General features: G+C 42.2%; 1 protein-coding gene across 1 annotated transcript in view; it reads left to right on the top strand.

The window, feature by feature from the left end:
• The window catches only part of TRABD2B (TraB domain containing 2B), a gene marked incomplete at its 5' end in the record, with an annotated part of 268,912 nt that extends 251,412 nt beyond the window's left edge, over positions 1-17,500 (top strand). Inside the window, one exon of the mRNA XM_015635645.2 lies at positions 12,276-17,500. Within this exon, the coding sequence (XP_015491131.2) occupies positions 12,276-12,498 (223 nt within the window). The remainder of the gene's footprint in view (positions 1-12,275) is intronic.
• Between the last annotated feature and the right edge of the window lie 458 nt (positions 17,501-17,958).

Genomic DNA, 17,958 nt, shown 5'->3' with positions numbered 1-17,958 from the left:
ATATTCTCTTTCTCCAGTGCTCTTTCTGCCTGCCTTTTAAAACTCTGGCTGTACATCCTTGTATGGGCCCTGGAGAAAGGTTTGGGAAGGAACCCCTCCTGCATCTCCACTGCAGCGCTCACCTCCACCTCTCTGAGCTCACTTTGCAGGAGGCTGGGATCACACAAACACTGCATTTCGCTCTGCAGTCCATCCATGCCAATTAAAGTGGGATATTTTGGAGCCTGCAGCCTTCAGCACAATCTCTTTGAGATGGGGACATCTCACTTGTCCTATATCTTTGTCACCTGACATCAATGCTGGCTGCAGAAAGAGAGAGGCAGAGCTAGGCATCCTTCTCCTTAGTTTTTTCACCAGGACGTGCATCTCCTTCATGTTACTTCATCATCTTTGCTTTTCCTACCATTTTCACGTGTGTCCAGCTGTACTGCAGACTGGACAGACAGCATGGAATCCATTCTTTGCTAAATTCATGGATATCATAAAGCAATCCTGGCTCTTTCTACTGCTGGTTTTCCTTCTCTTGACAACTTGGCAGCCTCGTGGGCAGCCTCTGTGGTGGTGTAAACGTTGGGGTAAACTGTGGTCTAGACACCTACAATAATAAGTCATTAGCCAAACCTTTATTCTCATGCACTGGATACATTTTATATTTCTCAGGCATCAGAAATGCCCTTCTTTGGCACTGAAGAAAAGGTGCCTGTGGTTACAAATGTAGAATCACATTTCTTTTACCTGTAGTTTGTTTTAATGTTAGTGTTGAGCTACCATGGTCAAGTAGGTTAGACTTTGTTTAAAGGCTTGAGATTCCCATCCACAACTACTCAGTCACAAAGACAAGGCTTCAGGATTAGATTTGTAGTACAAAGTGTTTCCTGTAGAGCGAGGCAGAAAAGGAGAGCGCTTATTTTACTGAAGGAGTTAACGCTAAGTGAGTTTGACTGTCTTCTGTGTTCATGCAGGGCTTTTTCCCCAGCTATTTTTAGCCTGTTCCAGCAGTGTGTGTCCCACTGTGGTCTGGTATGCAAGAGCTTTGCTGTGAGGTTTGCAAACACTTGTATTTCTGTGTTGTGAGAACAGAGCATTTGTGTGTTGTTGGAGCGTGTGTTCCTGAAAGGAAGGGCAGGCCTTGCATGTGATCCGTGCACGTTTTTGTTGTTGCCTGTGAATAACCATGAACAGCAAGCGGGCTCTGGAAGAAAGCTTGTTAGCAGATGTCGTCATGGCCCTTCCAATTTATAAATATGAGCCTTGACATTTATATTTTCCATGTCCAGGGCTTTCACCAGCCAGATGTTCTGAGCATTGGCTTCTTGGAGTCTTTAACAATGACTCCTCATGGCATGTTATCTACTGCACACACACACACAAAAATAAAAGTTATCTGGCTCTTATCAAACAGAGAATATGAGAAAATGCACTCAGTAGCCTCAGGTAATTCCTCTAAACCTGAGCTGCATTTTAACACAGCTCTACAAAACTCTTTGTGTTCACTCAGCTGAAAAATAAGTTATCTGGTTTAACAGGCAGAGAAAATTCAACACCCAGTAGCACATTTACCCTGCAGTTTAGGGTGGGTGAGGAGTGTGGTTTGTGTTAACTCAAGGCTGACTGCAGTTGCAGACACTAAAAAGTGCTGAATGGGCTCGTGCCCAGGCTGAGTTGGATTCCTCAAACACGTGAATGGGTAGTAAAGCACCTGTACTCCCTGTATTGCAATTCTGGATACAGAGGTTTTTTTCTTTGGCAAGGGAAAAAATGCCAGAATAAACCTGCTCAAATGCCACAGCCCCAAGTTGGAATTTTTTATTTGAGTAACCTACATATCCAGCAGTATCTTAAGCCCTGAAAATTGCAAATCTGCTGTTCCTCTTAGCAGAGCTATATAAAATCCATAAAATATTTTAAAAAATCATCTACCAGTGATTTACCATAAAGAAAGAGAAAAGTCTTTAAAATCCAGGGGAAGTTCAAAGACACAACGCTGTCAGTGCTAGCCCAGAGGAAAAAGGTAAGGGATATGGGATTTATTTCTGGTTCTGCTGTTCCCCTTCTGATTAGTGAGTTTCATGCCCTGGAAAATGAAGTGAGGAAAAGTATGACAGGGAGTAAGGCCACATTACTATTGTGGTGGGCAGCTGCTTCATAGGAGGGGTTTAACCACAGTTATATTGTGGTATCTAATAAGACAGATTCATTGTGGAGTGAATCAGGAGGAAATTGGATTCCCTTACACTCCCAGGAGCGTGGGGTGCGCTGCAGGCTGGAAACACAGCAGGATCCCAAAGGGCAGCTTTGGTCTAAGTCCAGTTACTCACTGGGATGAAGGAGAAATAGGATTTATTTGAATTCATATGGTTTTAATGCTGTAAAAGCCGGGTTCCTGCAATTATGAAAATGCCAGGCCAAATTCAGGTTTCGCTCAGATCACCTCTTCGCAATTCCTGAATAACATAACTGAACAAAGTGAGCTTTATACCTGGGGCCTGAGGGAGCCAGGCTTAGTGCCTGGGAGCTGCTGGGTGCCAGGGATGCCTCCATGGCAGAACCATGGAGAGACGTGCTGCAGACCACGCTCTCAGAAGCTCAGATCTGCAGAGACACTTCAGGCTCTGGGTTGTGACACCTGGCAGGGAAAGGTTTTTCAGTCCTTCCAGCCCTGCAGGCCAGCAAGCAGCTTTTTATGAGCCACTGATGGCATCTCCAGGCTTTCAGAGGGTTTGGAAGTGCTTGAGGAAAAGGAGTTTGTGCTGTGACTGCTGTCACTGAATCTGCTTTGCCAGCAGCACGAGGAACCCAAACCTTGTGACCAGAGCAGCACTTCAATGTTTCTGGTAGATGTGCTCTGTGAACTGTTTTTTTTAAATTTTATAAGTGAGTCTATTGGCAAGAAAAGGAGGCTGGTGCTTTTATTCAGTGGTACAAGCTCAATACAGTTCGATACTGCTCCAAACAAACAGGTTCAAAGATCTGACCCAACCTTAATTATTCTTACTAAGAGAGACACTGGAAAAACACAAGCAGTGAGGAGGAAAGTGAGCCCAGTGAATTAGAAAGAAAAATGTGATACAGACTAAGCAAAGAGAAAAACTGTTATGTGGAGATGGAAAAAGAACAGGGAGAAGAAAAAAGAAAATTAAAATCAAGCGGGAAAATGCAGTATATTGGACATCCATTTAAGCTAGTTTATATTTTGGTTGTTCATTCTGCTTCTTAATACATTGCACAGACATCTTTGTAGCTGAAATAATTTTATCTTAGAGAGCAGTCTCCGAAAAAATACTTAATTTGACAGGATATGTTGGGTATTTCCCCACTACCACCTATTCTAAATCATTTTAAAATCTGGAGGGGAAAGTCGATGTCTTTTACAGTATTTAACAAAAAAAGTGACAGGGTCAAGTATATACATCTCTGTGAATGTATGTGTTCCCCAAGCACATCTAAACATGCATGGTTAATTCTGTGCATCTGCAAAATATATTTGAGCCATAGGCCCACACAATGCCAAACAAACACTTGAGTACACAGAGGAAAGGGCAGAGAGAGTCACTCTGGTTTTAATTAATTGAAAGGTTGAGCCCAAGATATAAAATATGGATTACAGTTTTGACCACCCCAAAAATATAAATTGTTTTGCATGTGGGGCTGTATTGGTAAGAGAAGGCAGCTTGCAAAATACAGGCAGAAAACAGATATTGTGTTCATGCTTGGGATTTGGTTCAAAAGCACCTGGTTGCAGCTCCATCAGATTAACTCCTTATGTGATGTGTATCAGCAGGTTGCCCAAAAATCTTCACTGGCAGGGTTTTTCCAATGCTAAGCCCATCTGTGTTTGTGCCCTTGATGTTCTTGCTTCCTTTGGCTGCAGTAATGCAGTCATTATCTGTCCAAGGAGCAGTGGAACACGTCCGTGGTTATTTGAGCTGTGATGATGAGAGCTTTAATTGCACACACAAATCAGGTACACAGCCAGATGTGTGCAGTGGGTGGGGGAGAGTTTGGGGGTGGTTTGGAGCCCACATCACCATGAGCACATCCTGGCTCAGATGTCAGTGCTGGAACAAAGGGCTCTGAGCTATCCTCTCTTAGCAGGGCCAGGGTAAAACTGGGATGCATTATCCCGGCTCTGTGATTGCCTCTTCCCACTGCAGAATCACAGGGGATATTCTTAGGATATTAGAGAATCATCAAAGCATTTCTTAGAAGGGCAAAGGAAAGAGCTAATGTTGTCATCTCCTGTCTCAGACCACCCAGACACTACTACAAATCATGAGTCTTCAGCTACAGTATCTTGAATTACTGTTCACAGGGATTTTAAAGAATTTAATTTCTTTTTTACCTCTTTTTTGGCTTTTTTTTTTTTTTTTTAAAGGATGACATGTAGTTTCCTGATGGGCTGGTTTTAATAAGGTCAAAATCTTTGTTGTTGCCATATCAGAGAGGAATATAACATCTTTTAGTCATTAGATGGGAATGGGGTAATTACTCAGAGGGTGTGCTTCAAAGGTTATTGGTTTTTTACAACATTCTGTGTTTTTACACCATTCTGCAGCCTTCTGGAAAGGAGCAGGAGGCCTGATTCTGCCACAGCCACAGGTGTGGATGCAGGATTTGTATTCACTGGGATTTCCTAAAGGACTCTGGGGTGGGACATTGAGAAGGGCCATGCACAGTCTCCTCTGGGGGTGGGAAAAGCTAAATCCGACCATGAGGTGCAGGAATCCTTCCCACAAACTGGAAGTTCACCTCAGGAAAGGGCCCTTGGGCTGTGCTGGAGCTGTTTCTCACCTGCTCATTCCCTACCTGCTGGATGCATCCACCTTTGCCTCAGTGTTCCCCAGCCCTCGGGCTGCATTGCTGTGACAGCAAAGCCCCCTTTCCCTGCCTCAGATGCAGCAATCCCCACTGCCCCGTGCACCCCTGTCCCCTCCCATCCCTGTCCCCTCCCATCCCTGTCCCCTCCTCTGGCCCCACAGCAGATGATCCACTTTGCCTTAAGACGTGACCCACCTGTAGCTTTAGGATGCAGGTCAGTGTCTCTCCAGGGCTGAATTTGTCATCACAGAGATGTTTTGCAGGTGGCCTGAGCCACAGGGACCTGCAAATCAGAGCGAGAGCCTGCAAAACACTTCAGGTTGTGTTAATGCTGCTGGTGTCACACCAAGGCTCCGAGGTCCTGACTCAGAGCAGAGTCAGGGGAGTCGTAGCACTAAAGTGATTTAATGAGGTTTTGATGGTTCCTCAGTGGGTGACTTGGGGATAAAAACCAAATCTTTTCCAGCCCACAGCCCATCCTGAGAGGGCCCCAAACCTGCACAAGAGGAATCTCAGCTGCAGTTCAGCATTGAGATTCCTCCTGCTTACACCATCATGGCCCCTCTGGAGCCCCTGATCAAGTGAGCCACCTTTTCCTCCTTCGTGTCAAACCCTGGAGCCAAGACCCCATGGAAGAGACAGCAGCTGCAGCCCTGCTCTGCCTGGTGCTGGGGACTGCAGCTGTGTCCCACCAGCAGCTGCTTTTTGCACTGCAGAATCAGCAGTTTTCCTCTTCCCCACCCTGCTGTCCAAACCCAATTTGGGAACACATCCCTACCTGTCAGAGCCCCCAGTGGGGCCAGAGCTTGGTTGGGATTCAGGAATTTCAGAGATAGAGATCTTTAGAAGCAGCTGATCTCACCAGCCTTGGAGACATGCCTCTGTGGGGAAAGGTTGTCCTCTGGAGATGTTCCCTATAAACTGTAGCAGGAAGACAGCTGAATAGCTCTGGCTACAAGCCTGCATGGCATAGCCACAATTAATGCCACCTTTTAAATCCTACTACAGGCCAGGTCAGCTGAAGGACTGCCTGTGATTCTCTTCAGTGTCACATTTAGGATCCCATCCTTGTGTGCAATGTCCTCCCCAGCTGCATTTCTATACCTGGTGACAGTGTGGCTCGTGATCATGGCATGCTGCTCACAGCTTTCACAGCCACTGCCTGGTGGATCCCTTGGCATCCCATCCTTTCCCCTAGAGATGAGCCATGGCAGATGTCCTAACAACAAGCAGGGTGGGGGATTACACCTCTGCCAGGGTATTTGCACTGTCCTCTGCCTCTGCACAGCAGGGAGGCTCACAGATGCCCACTCCATTGAGGGGAATTGCTCAGTGTCACTCTCCAGAGGAGCCAGAGCACTGTAAAAAGGCAGAATCAGAACTGGACGCTGCTCTCAGATGGAGATGGCTCCCATTTGAGTCTCACCAGAAGGAGAGCTCAGATGGACAGTGGAGGGCTGTGGAAATGCTCCCAGTGCTGCTGCTGACCCGTGTCCATCACGTGCCTGGGGCTGTGCTGCTCACAGGGAGCTTGCACTGTGGGGCACAGCCACAGATCCAGGCTCCAAGTGACACTGGGGTAACCAAAAAATAACCAAAAAATAGCATGGAGAAGGCTCTTCTTTGGCTCATGCCAGATCTCTGCTGGCCCCAAACCAGCATGTGATAGTGCTTACTCACTTAAGGCACTTCACTGCACTACTGCAAATAAGCAGTGGCCTCCTCTGGACCAAAAACTGGATTCCCTGATCATATCCAGGTTGGATTATTTATTTTATTTTTTTTTTAAGGAATTGAACCTTGTGAAAGCATGAGCCTCTTGGCCTTGGTCCCACAAAGGGCCTTAGGATGTGCTGAGTTGTAGGTATGTGAATACTACTGCTGGAAGCACTTGTGAGCTCACAGTCCTGCTGATCTGGGACCACAGGATCAGCATCCTGCAGGATTTATCTCTCAGGCTGCAAGAACAGTGTCTGTAAGGAAGGTAATGATGAGATAGATGTGGGGAACAGAGTTGTGTTGATCTCAAGAATCCCTTCCAGAAACACATTAATAATATGAACATTTCAGGAGAAGGAGATTTCATGTTCCCTCTGAGATGCTACTCTAGTTGTTTTCAAAGTTAAATCTTTTTGACATTTTTCTAGTTGATTTTTTACCCCCCAATATACTCTTGTTAACTCTTGGTTGAGCACCTATTCTTTTCCTTCAAATGTGTGGTCAGATTCCTTGCCAGCTCATTTACAGACTGCAACGGGTTGGTCCCAGCGCTTTAAGCAGATGTATTTTTCAAATCTTGATGAATAAATTTTGGTGACATAAATAGGCCTGGTTAGTTCCAAGAATAATTGTCTTCACTTGCAGAACATTATTTCTGATCACCAGAAAAAATAATGTGATCAGCCCTTTCACATCTGTTCATTAAATAAAAAGGGGGGAAAAAAAAGTAGGGCAAATTTTGTTTGAAAAGAAACAGGAAGCATATGCTTAATATCACTTAAGAAAACCCCTAGCCATCATAAGGTTAACATCAAATCACAAATGCAAAACAGTCACTCTTGTATTTACTCAAAAATTTTCTTTCACTTTACTAGCTTTTTAGGTTTTCAATTGAAACATGCATTTTTCAGGTTTCAATCTAGCTTCTTTCATCAGATGCTATTGTAAGAAAGGCTGTCTGAGTCAACATTTGCTTACATTTATTAAAAATAGTTGTCTTGTGTTTACATAGCTCCTTTGATCCAGAAAAATCCCCAAACACTTTGTAAGTTATACTTGAAAGGATTACTTCCTCCACCCTGAACAGAACCATGTTGGGACCAAGGCACAGCAACAGCTTGAAAATGGATAGAAATATCAGGATAATTGTGTTGGTCCTCACCCCCTCAGAGAACCATCAGTTTTCCATGAGCTTCAGAAGAGTTCCTGGGACCATAATGGTGGTTTGGACACTGGGGGCAAAAAGCAGTGCCAACACTGTCTGTCCCCTTGGAGACTGCCTGTTTTTCATGCACTTTGCAGACACAGTGGTACCTGCTGCACCAAGCACAGGGCTGGTGGGATCTCACCTAGGCATACTGTTTCCAGTTTGGAGCATCTCACTCCAGAGAGGACATGGATCAGAGCCAGGGCAGAGCAGAGAAAAGGATAGAGGGAAAGCACTTGAGGACCTGCAAAGAAAGGTGGAGGGAATTGTTTAAAAAAGAGAAGGCTGAGGTGAAGCATGGTTAAATCTTCAAAATATGTGAAAGGCTGCTGAGAAGAGGAGAGGAATGAACCTGTCCATGGGGACAGGACAAGTCATGAGGTTACACTGTAGCAAGGGAGATTTGGTGAAACATTAGGCAGTAATTCTGGGAGTCAGAAATGGTGAAATGCTGGGATGGATGTCTGGACAGACTCTGGAATTGCTACCATTATCACTGGTTTTTAGAGACTGGATGAGACATAAATGTCAGGAGGGGTTTAGATCATCTTCCTGTGTCTGGGGCAGATGTGCCAGAAAGATTCTCCTGGTCCTAACCTGTGTCCTTCTGCTGTGGTCCCTTGTGGTCAGATGAACCCTGCCTACATGGATGAACCGAGTCATGCTAAAAATTAGTTTGTGAGCTCCCTTCAAAGTCCTCCCAAGACAAATCAGAGCAGAAATTCCCTCAACAGATTGCTTGTGTTGTTTGTTTTGTTTTTCAGCTTTAAAATGCTCCCAAATCATCAAGGTGCTTCAGCACACCCCCAGCTTAGAGGACTTGAATCATGTAATTGCATTCAGTAGAATCTGTGCACAAAGCCTGTGCCTGAGGCCCCATTTTTGGGGAAAGTTTTACACATTCTAATGATGGTAAGACAATGTATGAGTAATGCACTGATTTGAAAAACTGCCCTATTATCTGATCAAAAGAACAAGCTCATGAATATGATACCGCAGGTCATTTGGCTAAATCGTACCTGGAGTCTTCCAAGTTTTTAAAACAATCCCATACACAGAAGCAAAAAAGAGAGGTATGAACAGCAGAGCCAGTGGTTGCCTGTTAACCACAGATCATGTGGAATGTTTTATTAAAGATATTTTTATCAGACACAAAAGGCTGAAATATAGAATATGCTGGTCTGGCAAAAGAAGACGTGATAATAATTTAGATTATTATCCCACTGTTCTGTGATTAATTTTTATTCTCTATGTTCATTTCATTCATTTTATTCATTTTATTCTCTATGTTCATTTCAGGAATGCTCAAACCCTCCCCAAGGAAGGTTTCTGGTTGAGTTCAGGGGACTGTGCTTCATCCTTAGTGGAATGTCTGAGGGTCAGTGAGATCCTACGTGCACATGCAAACGTGCTCAGAGGGAGTTTGCAGAAGTCATCTCCTGACACCAGGGCCACCTCTAAGATTAGGTTATAATCCAACCTGGCTGTCCAGGGCCCCTCTGTAACTCCTAGGAAGTGAAAGACCCCGAGCAAGAGTAAGATCCCCTAGAGACCTGCACTGGAATGAGGTGGACCAGCTTCTGGAAAGGTTTCTCTCCCCATTTGCTACAGAAACAGCCTAGTTACAAACTGGGAGCAGAGGATTTACAAGGACTTGTAGCATTTGGTAAAAGGGATAATTCTCCTTAAATATCTCTAAACCACCTTGGCAGTCAGCTAAAAGTACATTAAGAAAATGTTTTGTATGGATAAACTGTGGTTCATTTGCTATTAGCAAATGCTTTGTACACATTAGTGGAAACACACTGTTCTTCTCTTGTAAAGCACTCAAGGAGTTTTTGAAAACAAACAACCCCACCTAGCAGTATCTTTTTATCTTAAAAGGAATGCTTTTATAAAAATGTAATGTCTTGAAAACAGAAAATAACCTCATTAACTAAGGAGAAGTGGTCAGCAATTCTCAGGTCTTTGAATAAGGGAGAAAAGAAAATCAACAAAAACTAACCAAACAACAACAACAAAAAAAATCTCCCCAAGAAGCAAAACCAAAACACTTATGAAAGTTGACTAGAACACAGAAACATCATACAGAGGCATAAAATGTTGATTTAAGACTGCTGGAGGAGTCTCTTAGATGTAGCTTGCTGATGAGTGGGTTTGTGATGCTTTTACAGGTTCCCTGGCCAGCCTGTGTGCACAGAACAAACCTGAGGAGTAGAAAGGCAGTTTGTGCAAGGGAAACTTAAATCTCACTGGAGGATCAAGCTCGTAGAATGTGTCAAGAGCAGGATACACACAAACTGGAAATCAGAATGGCATTTTGGTGATTTGGGTTTTTTTAATTAAAATTTAAAATCAGACCCTCCTTGTAGTTTAAAATTTAATTGAGGGCAAAGTTTTGCAGTTCTGTAACGTGACAATCAGTACCAAAAGATGAGGACAAACACCTACCCATGCTTACCTTAGGAAAACCAGGTATAGGGGAAAAACCCAAGTTGTGATCCACTGTCAGTGCCAGGCCTGTGCACCACATCATCACTGAGCAGGATAAATGAGATCTGGATGAGAAATTGAAGCATGACTGCATTTGTGTGGGATTACTCAGAGTATGTAGTACCTCTTTTTGTCAGAAGTTTGCTTTAGTGATGCTTTGTGTTCACTGTGAGAAGGCTGTTCATGCTGATGTTATGTTACAGGAGCTTGGCCACACAGTGCCTAATCCAGTGCCATTCCTGCCAGGCAGATTGGGAACAGCAGCAGGAGTTTATCACACACCAGCTCTTCCTGTTAAATGACTGCAGCAGTTTTGATGCAATATAGCTGAAACTCTGAAGCTGTGTGTCTTATGTCATCCCTTCAAGACATAAACCAATCACTCACTGTGGGAATTCAGAGAACTTTGTCCAACAAGCCTTGATTTCAGAGTTCTCTGTTCACAGCAGTTTGTTGCTCTGGAGCAAGCACTGCTCCTCAGTGTCAGAATCCTAATACTGGTTAGATGGATTATCTGCTCCCATGAAGCAATTCCTATGTCTTTAATTGAAGACTGCCTTCTCTTTTTACTCTAATTCACTGCACATTAATTTAGGTCACTTCTAGCTGCAGAATAACTATCCCACCCAGAAGCTGTGGCGACAGTATAAAGGATGAGGGAAGAAATGAAGTGACTTCTCCCAAAACTCGGGGTGAAGTGTAATGCGCAGGGATTGTCCATGGGATTTGATGTTGACCAATGCCCCCTTCTGGGTGGGCTCTGATCTTCTCAGTCTGTGATTGACTCAGCACATTTGAAGCATCTCAGCTAAAATCTATCTTGGTATTGCTTAGGCAGAAAAAGACAAAAGCCTTTAGTCCTTCTAAATTCTGTTTGTGTGCATGAATCTGAAGTAAGATGTTACTCCTTTTATCTGATATTATGCAAGACACAACCTTTTTCTTCCAAGGTCAAGATCTTGGATACTGTAGCTAAATATTTATGGGACTGCATAGCTTCTTACCCCATTAAAAAGTTATATGAGGGTCATTTTCAGTGCCTCCAAATCCCCTTTATGGAAGATTTAGAGAATCTTCAGGTATTAGTGTCACATCTTTTTTTCAGAGGAGCTTGCCATTTTTCTCCTCACTTCTCAGCAGAATGTCTTGGGTTTAAGTCCAAAATCCACCCTGTGCAGTTTGCATGCTTGGTTGTGCTGCTCCCTGACAACTGGTGGATTATGGATCATCCAATAATGGATGCAATGGGGGCACTTTATGAAATGGAGATTACAACTTAAACTTCCAAATCAATCGTAAATGGACCTTTTTGACCTCCAGTGTCTTGGGAGTCATGATGAATTCCAACCTGCAAATTCAAATCAAAGTACTAACTCAAGCTACAATCAATAAGCCATCACACTGCTATTGAGGCAAATCCACAGTCAGGGAAACCTAACAGTGACTGGTTTTGGCTTTGTGATTTGATCCAAAATGGCTTAAAGGCAGGAAAAGAGATGAACCTGCTTGCTCTCCTGTGCTCAAGGTTATCAGTTGTGTAAGGGGATCCTGGGAAGTTCTGAAGTTTTGAAACTGGGAAGGAATGTGTTCTGGACCCTCTGGTCAGTATGTGGCTCATGGTGAATTAAACACGTCACTGAGACATGGAAAGTTTGGAGACCTTTGGTGGGAAGAAGGGATGTAAGAACGAGGTCACCCTGGCTCAGCACAAGGACACATTTAGCACAATCTCTGATGCTGGCCATAATGGATGCTCAAAAATGGAGTGCAGTAAGTCAGATACATTAAGAGCAGTCCCTCCTTTGGCTGTATTTTGGCAGCAGCCAGGAGCTGAGGGACATCCTGGATCAGAGCTGTTTCCACATCATCGCAGTTTTCAGTCTGGCTCTCTCCCCGGTGTCTCATGTGTGCAAGCAATAATAATAATAACAGCAATCATTGGAATTGCCATTGTGGTTGCTACCACTTGGGATGACAATTCACAGAGCAGAGATAAGGGTTCTCCTGTTTAATTTCCTTGTCTTGTGTTTTCTTTTAGCACCACCACGTTGCCTTCCTATATCAGGATAACCAATGGCTACATCACAGTCAAACCTCCCATCTGGATTTCCAACCAGCTGGATCAGAGGCCACGTCCCGACCGCCCATCCCAGCCCCAGCCCACGAGCTCAGCCCCAGCCAGCCTTTCATGGCCATCAGTAACATTTCCTCTCTGCATGGCCATAGCTTCTTTTCTTCTGAACCTACTGCAGCCCTCCTGACCACATTAGTATTGCGTCCAATCCCCTGGAATAGAGAAGAGAGATAATTTATGAATGAATTGGAGTTTAAGACAGCAACAGTTCCAAGCTGGACCTTCTCAGTGACTCAGTAGTGCCTTCTAGCTGATTTTGTCTCTTTGCCCAGATACATTTTGAAACTCTAAAGCTTTATTGTAACACTGACTTACATCTTCTTTTTGTAGAAGGATCTTTATTTCCCATAGTGCTATGGGGTTTTGTAAAATATACATGTTCATATAAAGAAAAAAAAAAAGAAAAAGAAAAAATGTATTTATTCAACTGGTAAACTTATTTTTCTTGTTGTATATGTTAATAACATCCCTATTAATCTGTAGCGATGGTGAAACAGATAAATTAATATTTTCTATATTTGTTTTCTGATAACTCTGCAAATGTCTGAACTGACACCAAATGAATGCTTTCTTTGTTTCTTTAACCATTACATTTTACAGCAACTGCCCAATAAGTACATTTCTGCTGAACTTCTTTATTTTACTTCTTTTGTCTCATTAGTATAGCTTACTCTGAATAAAGCAGATCCTGCTCTCTGGGGCCTGTTCCCATTGGAAAAATAAGTGCATTCTTAACTCATTAGCTGCCACAATCTAAAATCACAGTTATTTTTACATGATCTAGTAAGTCATTAGTCAGGATAATCCTCTACATTCCCCCTGTTTTCTTTAACTAAACTATTTTACTTCTTTGGAAATCACCAGGTTCCCTCTTTGCCCTGGGATTAATTCACCAGCTAACACAAATTAAGACACCTTTTTCTTAATAAAAAATTGCTTTTAAAGTCTGGAATAATCCTACTTGGAATTATTTTCTTCCTCATTTTACATAAGCATAAGCCTACAACCTTTTCTAGCATAAATGAGAAGAGAGCTTGGTGTGTCTATAGGTTATAAAGATGTAGTGTCCTGTTAATCTATAGAACTCCTTTGTATGTTATATTAATGCCCATGGACAACCTGGAAGCAAAAAACATCTACACTTTCCTTTTTCTCTTGCTGCCATGAGCTGATAGAGCCTATATCCCTGTGCTGAAATAATTATGTCTTGTCCAAAATCTGCTCAACACCACAGGAATCAAAGTAACCCCCATGAGACATTCAGAACATTTTTCCATTTTTAGACTATAGTACCTGACTTAGATGGAAAAGTTATGACACCTTACCCTCACTGAAAAATATGCTCCCCATCCAAAGAGCTGTTGTTGAGGAATGAGATTTACATCATCTATGGGGGAAAAAAACCGTGGTGCCATCTTAAAAATTATTATGTTTAAAAAGGCATGTAGATGTTTTTTCACCACCAGAACATGATGAAAAGTCTCTTTGGATACAAGAGTTCAGAAAATGAGTTTTGGTTGAAATAATGGGGTTTTTTTCTAAGTCATCTACAAACCAAAAGTCAAAACTATGTGATGAAATAATCTAATTTAGAAAACAAGTCTCAAAATCAGAAAAATACAATACAAGCTTTTCTTTATGGAAAAGCAGTGCTTCTTCACCTTGGAAAAAAAAGATAATGACAAAAATTATGATAACATTACTGATAAAATTCTGGCTGAAACAACCCTGTAAGTTTCCCAGCAGCCCTACAGCTGAGTCTCTGGAGCTGCAGATGATTCCATGCAATCTGCAAGAGTCTGCAGTCAGAGAGAGTTCAGAATTCAGTTTGCTCGTTTCATACCAGTTATTTTAGGAAAGTAAGTTAGAAAGTAACTAGACTGCAAAAATCACAGGGTTTCATGATGGAATACTGAGCATTTCCATCATGCCTCCCTTGCAAAGGCCAGGGACAATCCAGGTAACTTCTTTTTAACATACCATGATCCCCAGCCTTTGCTCTAGTTTTGACAGCAGGTTGTGTAGGTTTCTGGTCAATTTAAGTGGGTAATAGCACAGGGTGCTATAAGCTTCCCCACACACACTTTTTTTGTTTGTAAGTACAACAGTTGGTCTCTTCCAGCTTGGTTATTCTGTGATTCTGTGATAAGGCTGAATGGAAAACTTTGAGCTTTGCCCCAAATGTGAGATTCAAACAGACCCTGTGCATACTTTCATATTGTGTATTTTGGCTAGCAGAAGATTAGAGATGTTAGTTTTGGACACAAGCCATTCACCTTGCATAATATTTACTGCACAGAGATGGATATTGGAAACATATTTTGAGAACTTTCATTTTGGTTTTATTTGAGCTATTACTCTAGAAATGCCTTCATTTGAATATAATGGTTTAAGAGACCTTCAAATTCAATATTAATGCATTTTAAAAAGATTATTGGTTCTCCTGATGTGTTCAAGGCAGAGATGAAAACTGAATTATAATGTCTTATTTACAAGAACATAACTGGAAATAAGGTAGGTAAATCTTAAGGGTGATGATAAGTTACATAGTAAAAGTGAACAGCCAACAAACCAAAACCCATTGAATTTTATTTGTTATAACCAGATCGTATCCAGAAATTATTTTGTGGTACTGTCCCAGGAATAATTTCAGGTGTTGGAAAACCTACAGTATAAATAGACAAGGCCATGTAAAGATAAGGGAGAGAAAAAATAAGAGAAAACAGAAACAATTTGTCCAAGACTGTAAGGAAAACAAACAACAGGACCAAGACTAGAAATTACAATTCTGAAGTTTCCCAATCTGTGGCTTTCTCCATAAACCTCTGGGGCTCCTTTTTATTTTATTTTATTTTTATTTTTTAATATGAGAAGCACACAGATCTCTCCACGCTCCAAGCTGTCACTGTGCTGCACAGAATAATCACTCTTATCACCAGTGAGGCTTTCTGAGTCTCTCCTGCACTGGACAGTGACATTCAATATTCATTAGTTCAGATACTGTGGTGTGTCTGGCTATTACAGGATGTGAATTGGATATCAGAGTATGTTTTAACATCTTTGCATTTCCTGGCATTTTATCTGTAATTCTTGGTAATTAATGAATTTTACTGGAACCCTTGTGCTGGTGCCTCACATTTGTGCAGTGCAAGGTCAAAACAAGGTGTTCCTTGAATGTGGGGTCTATGCACCTGATTTTTGCCACTGAGCAGCTCCCTCAGTCAGCTGAGCTCTCTCTGCCTCAGGGAGGAGACATGACTTAAAGGTTAAATAGGTTTCTGTGGATCTTAGCTCAGGAACCCCACATGAATGGCTTCAGCACAGGTCTCTAACCAAACACTGTTTTTTTTCACTCTTGTCTTACCCTAAAATACGACTTAGGGTCACTTTCTTCAATGCAGGACCTGTATGCAGAGCAGTGCTGGATAATGGACCTTCACTGTGGCTGATAAAATGGGTTCTTTACTAATCAGCTATGGCAGCCCAGCATTAATTAAAACATTGTAGTACTGGTTAGCACAGACTTATGCACATTGTCACAATAAATCATGATTTCTGAATTTCTAATGATTTTCTAAACCATGAGATTAAAACCTGGACCAGATTTGATACATGCTCTGGAAGCAACACTGACTACCAGCTTCAGGGGGCTTCAGTTTCCTCTGTGGGCTTCTCAGAAAACTAAAAACTGACTCGACTCTTTCTTCCAAAGGAAAGCACAAGATTCCAAGAGCAGGAGATTTAGCAAAAACATTCATGCCCACCACATATAATAGAAAACACTGGTGATCCTGCTTATCTCTGAGAAACACCATCAGGAGAGACACCCAGATTCTGGCAGTGTGGGACACAACTTTGGATGAGTCTAAAGCTCGATGGTCACTGATTCATCTTCTCAACCCAGCTGCAAGGGACACCAACACAGTTCTCATTAAATGTAACTGTAGCATTGTAAACAAATACTGAGTATCTGCCAAGATCTTGCCCAGGCGAAATAAATAATCTCATATCATCAGCAAATCTAATCTCTCCTCTTTCAGTGTTTTAATGCTTTTCTTGCTTAACTACAGATACTATATTAATATGCACTGCCACTTGGAGAACCAGTCAGTAAGCTGGGACAGAAGGTATTTTATATTTTATGACTGATGTAGTTTCTCTTCAATCCCTCGAGCTGTTGAATAATGCAATACATCTTCTGGCAATAAATGATGAACGTGATTTATGATAACTATGCTTTATACAGGTGTCAAAAATCTGCTTTGTTGAACTTCCCTTCCCATTCCTCCAAGCTCCACTGTAATTTAGGAATACCCAAGGTACAGAGTTGTATATTTATCTAAGTTCTTCAATATACAATTGTGGAGAAAGAGAGAGATGGAAAGAAGGAGAACTTAATCTGTGTTTAGTGCATTGATTAGTCAAATGATATGACTCAGTCATTACCATATACCACTGTTAGGGAGGAATTTCCCATCATATATTTTTGTTAGAGAAACCAAAGTGCCAAAGTTATTATCTCAGCATAAATGTTACCATGCCAAACTTTGCTTAGTACCGTATTTCTGTATTATATCTAAAAATTATATGGTCTTGTCATATCTCTGAAGTGATCAATGTTCCATGGAGTGTGCTAAAACTCAACTTCAATTTAAGCATGTTTCAGCTTAACTGAAGCAGAAAGATAATTTGCTGAGGTTTGAGATCATAGGGAGGGTGTGTGTGTGTGTGTGTGTGTGTATGTCTGTCTGTGTGTACATTCACATGTGTGTGTTGTCTGTGTTCTGTCCCAACCCAAATTCAGCCTTTCCTGTGACTAACATTTCAGGAGGCACCTTAATCTAGGTAAAGGCAGAGAGGTCTTTGCAATAAGTAGGCAATATTTTCCTTCTACGGGACTGATTAACCATCCTGCAGATTCATGTTCACATCGAAATTCAAGCTGCATATTTGACAGATTTCAATTCAATTCAAATATATTTCAGATATGTTTTTCCTGTTCTGCCTCCTGCTTTTGTGAACTGTTTTGAAGAGTGTAATAAAAAGATGCTTTCTAATATTATTTTATCAAAATATTTTTGTAGCATAATATATTAATAAAATGTTATTATAAATCCATAGCACAATAATCTTGTGTGTCTTGATTCTTTCCTTTGCACTAAAAGCCAGGGAATCACTGAATAAAAGGAGCATTCTGGTTTTGGGCCTTAGGCATGCTGCTTCGTTTGTGCCCAACGCCAAAATGGGATGAGATGTGGAAGAAGCAGAACCAAGCTCTTTCTTTTTAAGTGCTCCCTTCCCTCACTACAAGTCCATTTGCCTGGGTACCCTAAAACAGCACTTGGAGCTACACCAGCAGCACCAGTTCCTGTCACTGGTGTTAGAGCTCAGGCACTGGTGCTGGGAAGCACAGAACCATCTCTCATACAGCACAAGGAGCAGCAGGGCCAGGAAATGAGCCCTTCCACACAAACCAGCTGGAGTGTGTGCAAAAGCCCAGGTGAAGCATCCATGCACATTCCTGGTGGCTGCAGGAAGCTCTTTTGTCCCACTGGTGTCCTTTGAACGGCTGTTGTTGCCCCTGGCA

Source organism: Parus major, chromosome 8 (genome assembly GCF_001522545.3).
Source record: "Parus major isolate Abel chromosome 8, Parus_major1.1, whole genome shotgun sequence".
In the NCBI taxonomy this organism is placed as follows: Eukaryota; Metazoa; Chordata; class Aves; order Passeriformes; family Paridae; genus Parus; species Parus major.
Note: the sequence above shows the minus strand (reverse complement) of the source record. Positions and strands in the feature narration are given on the sequence as shown.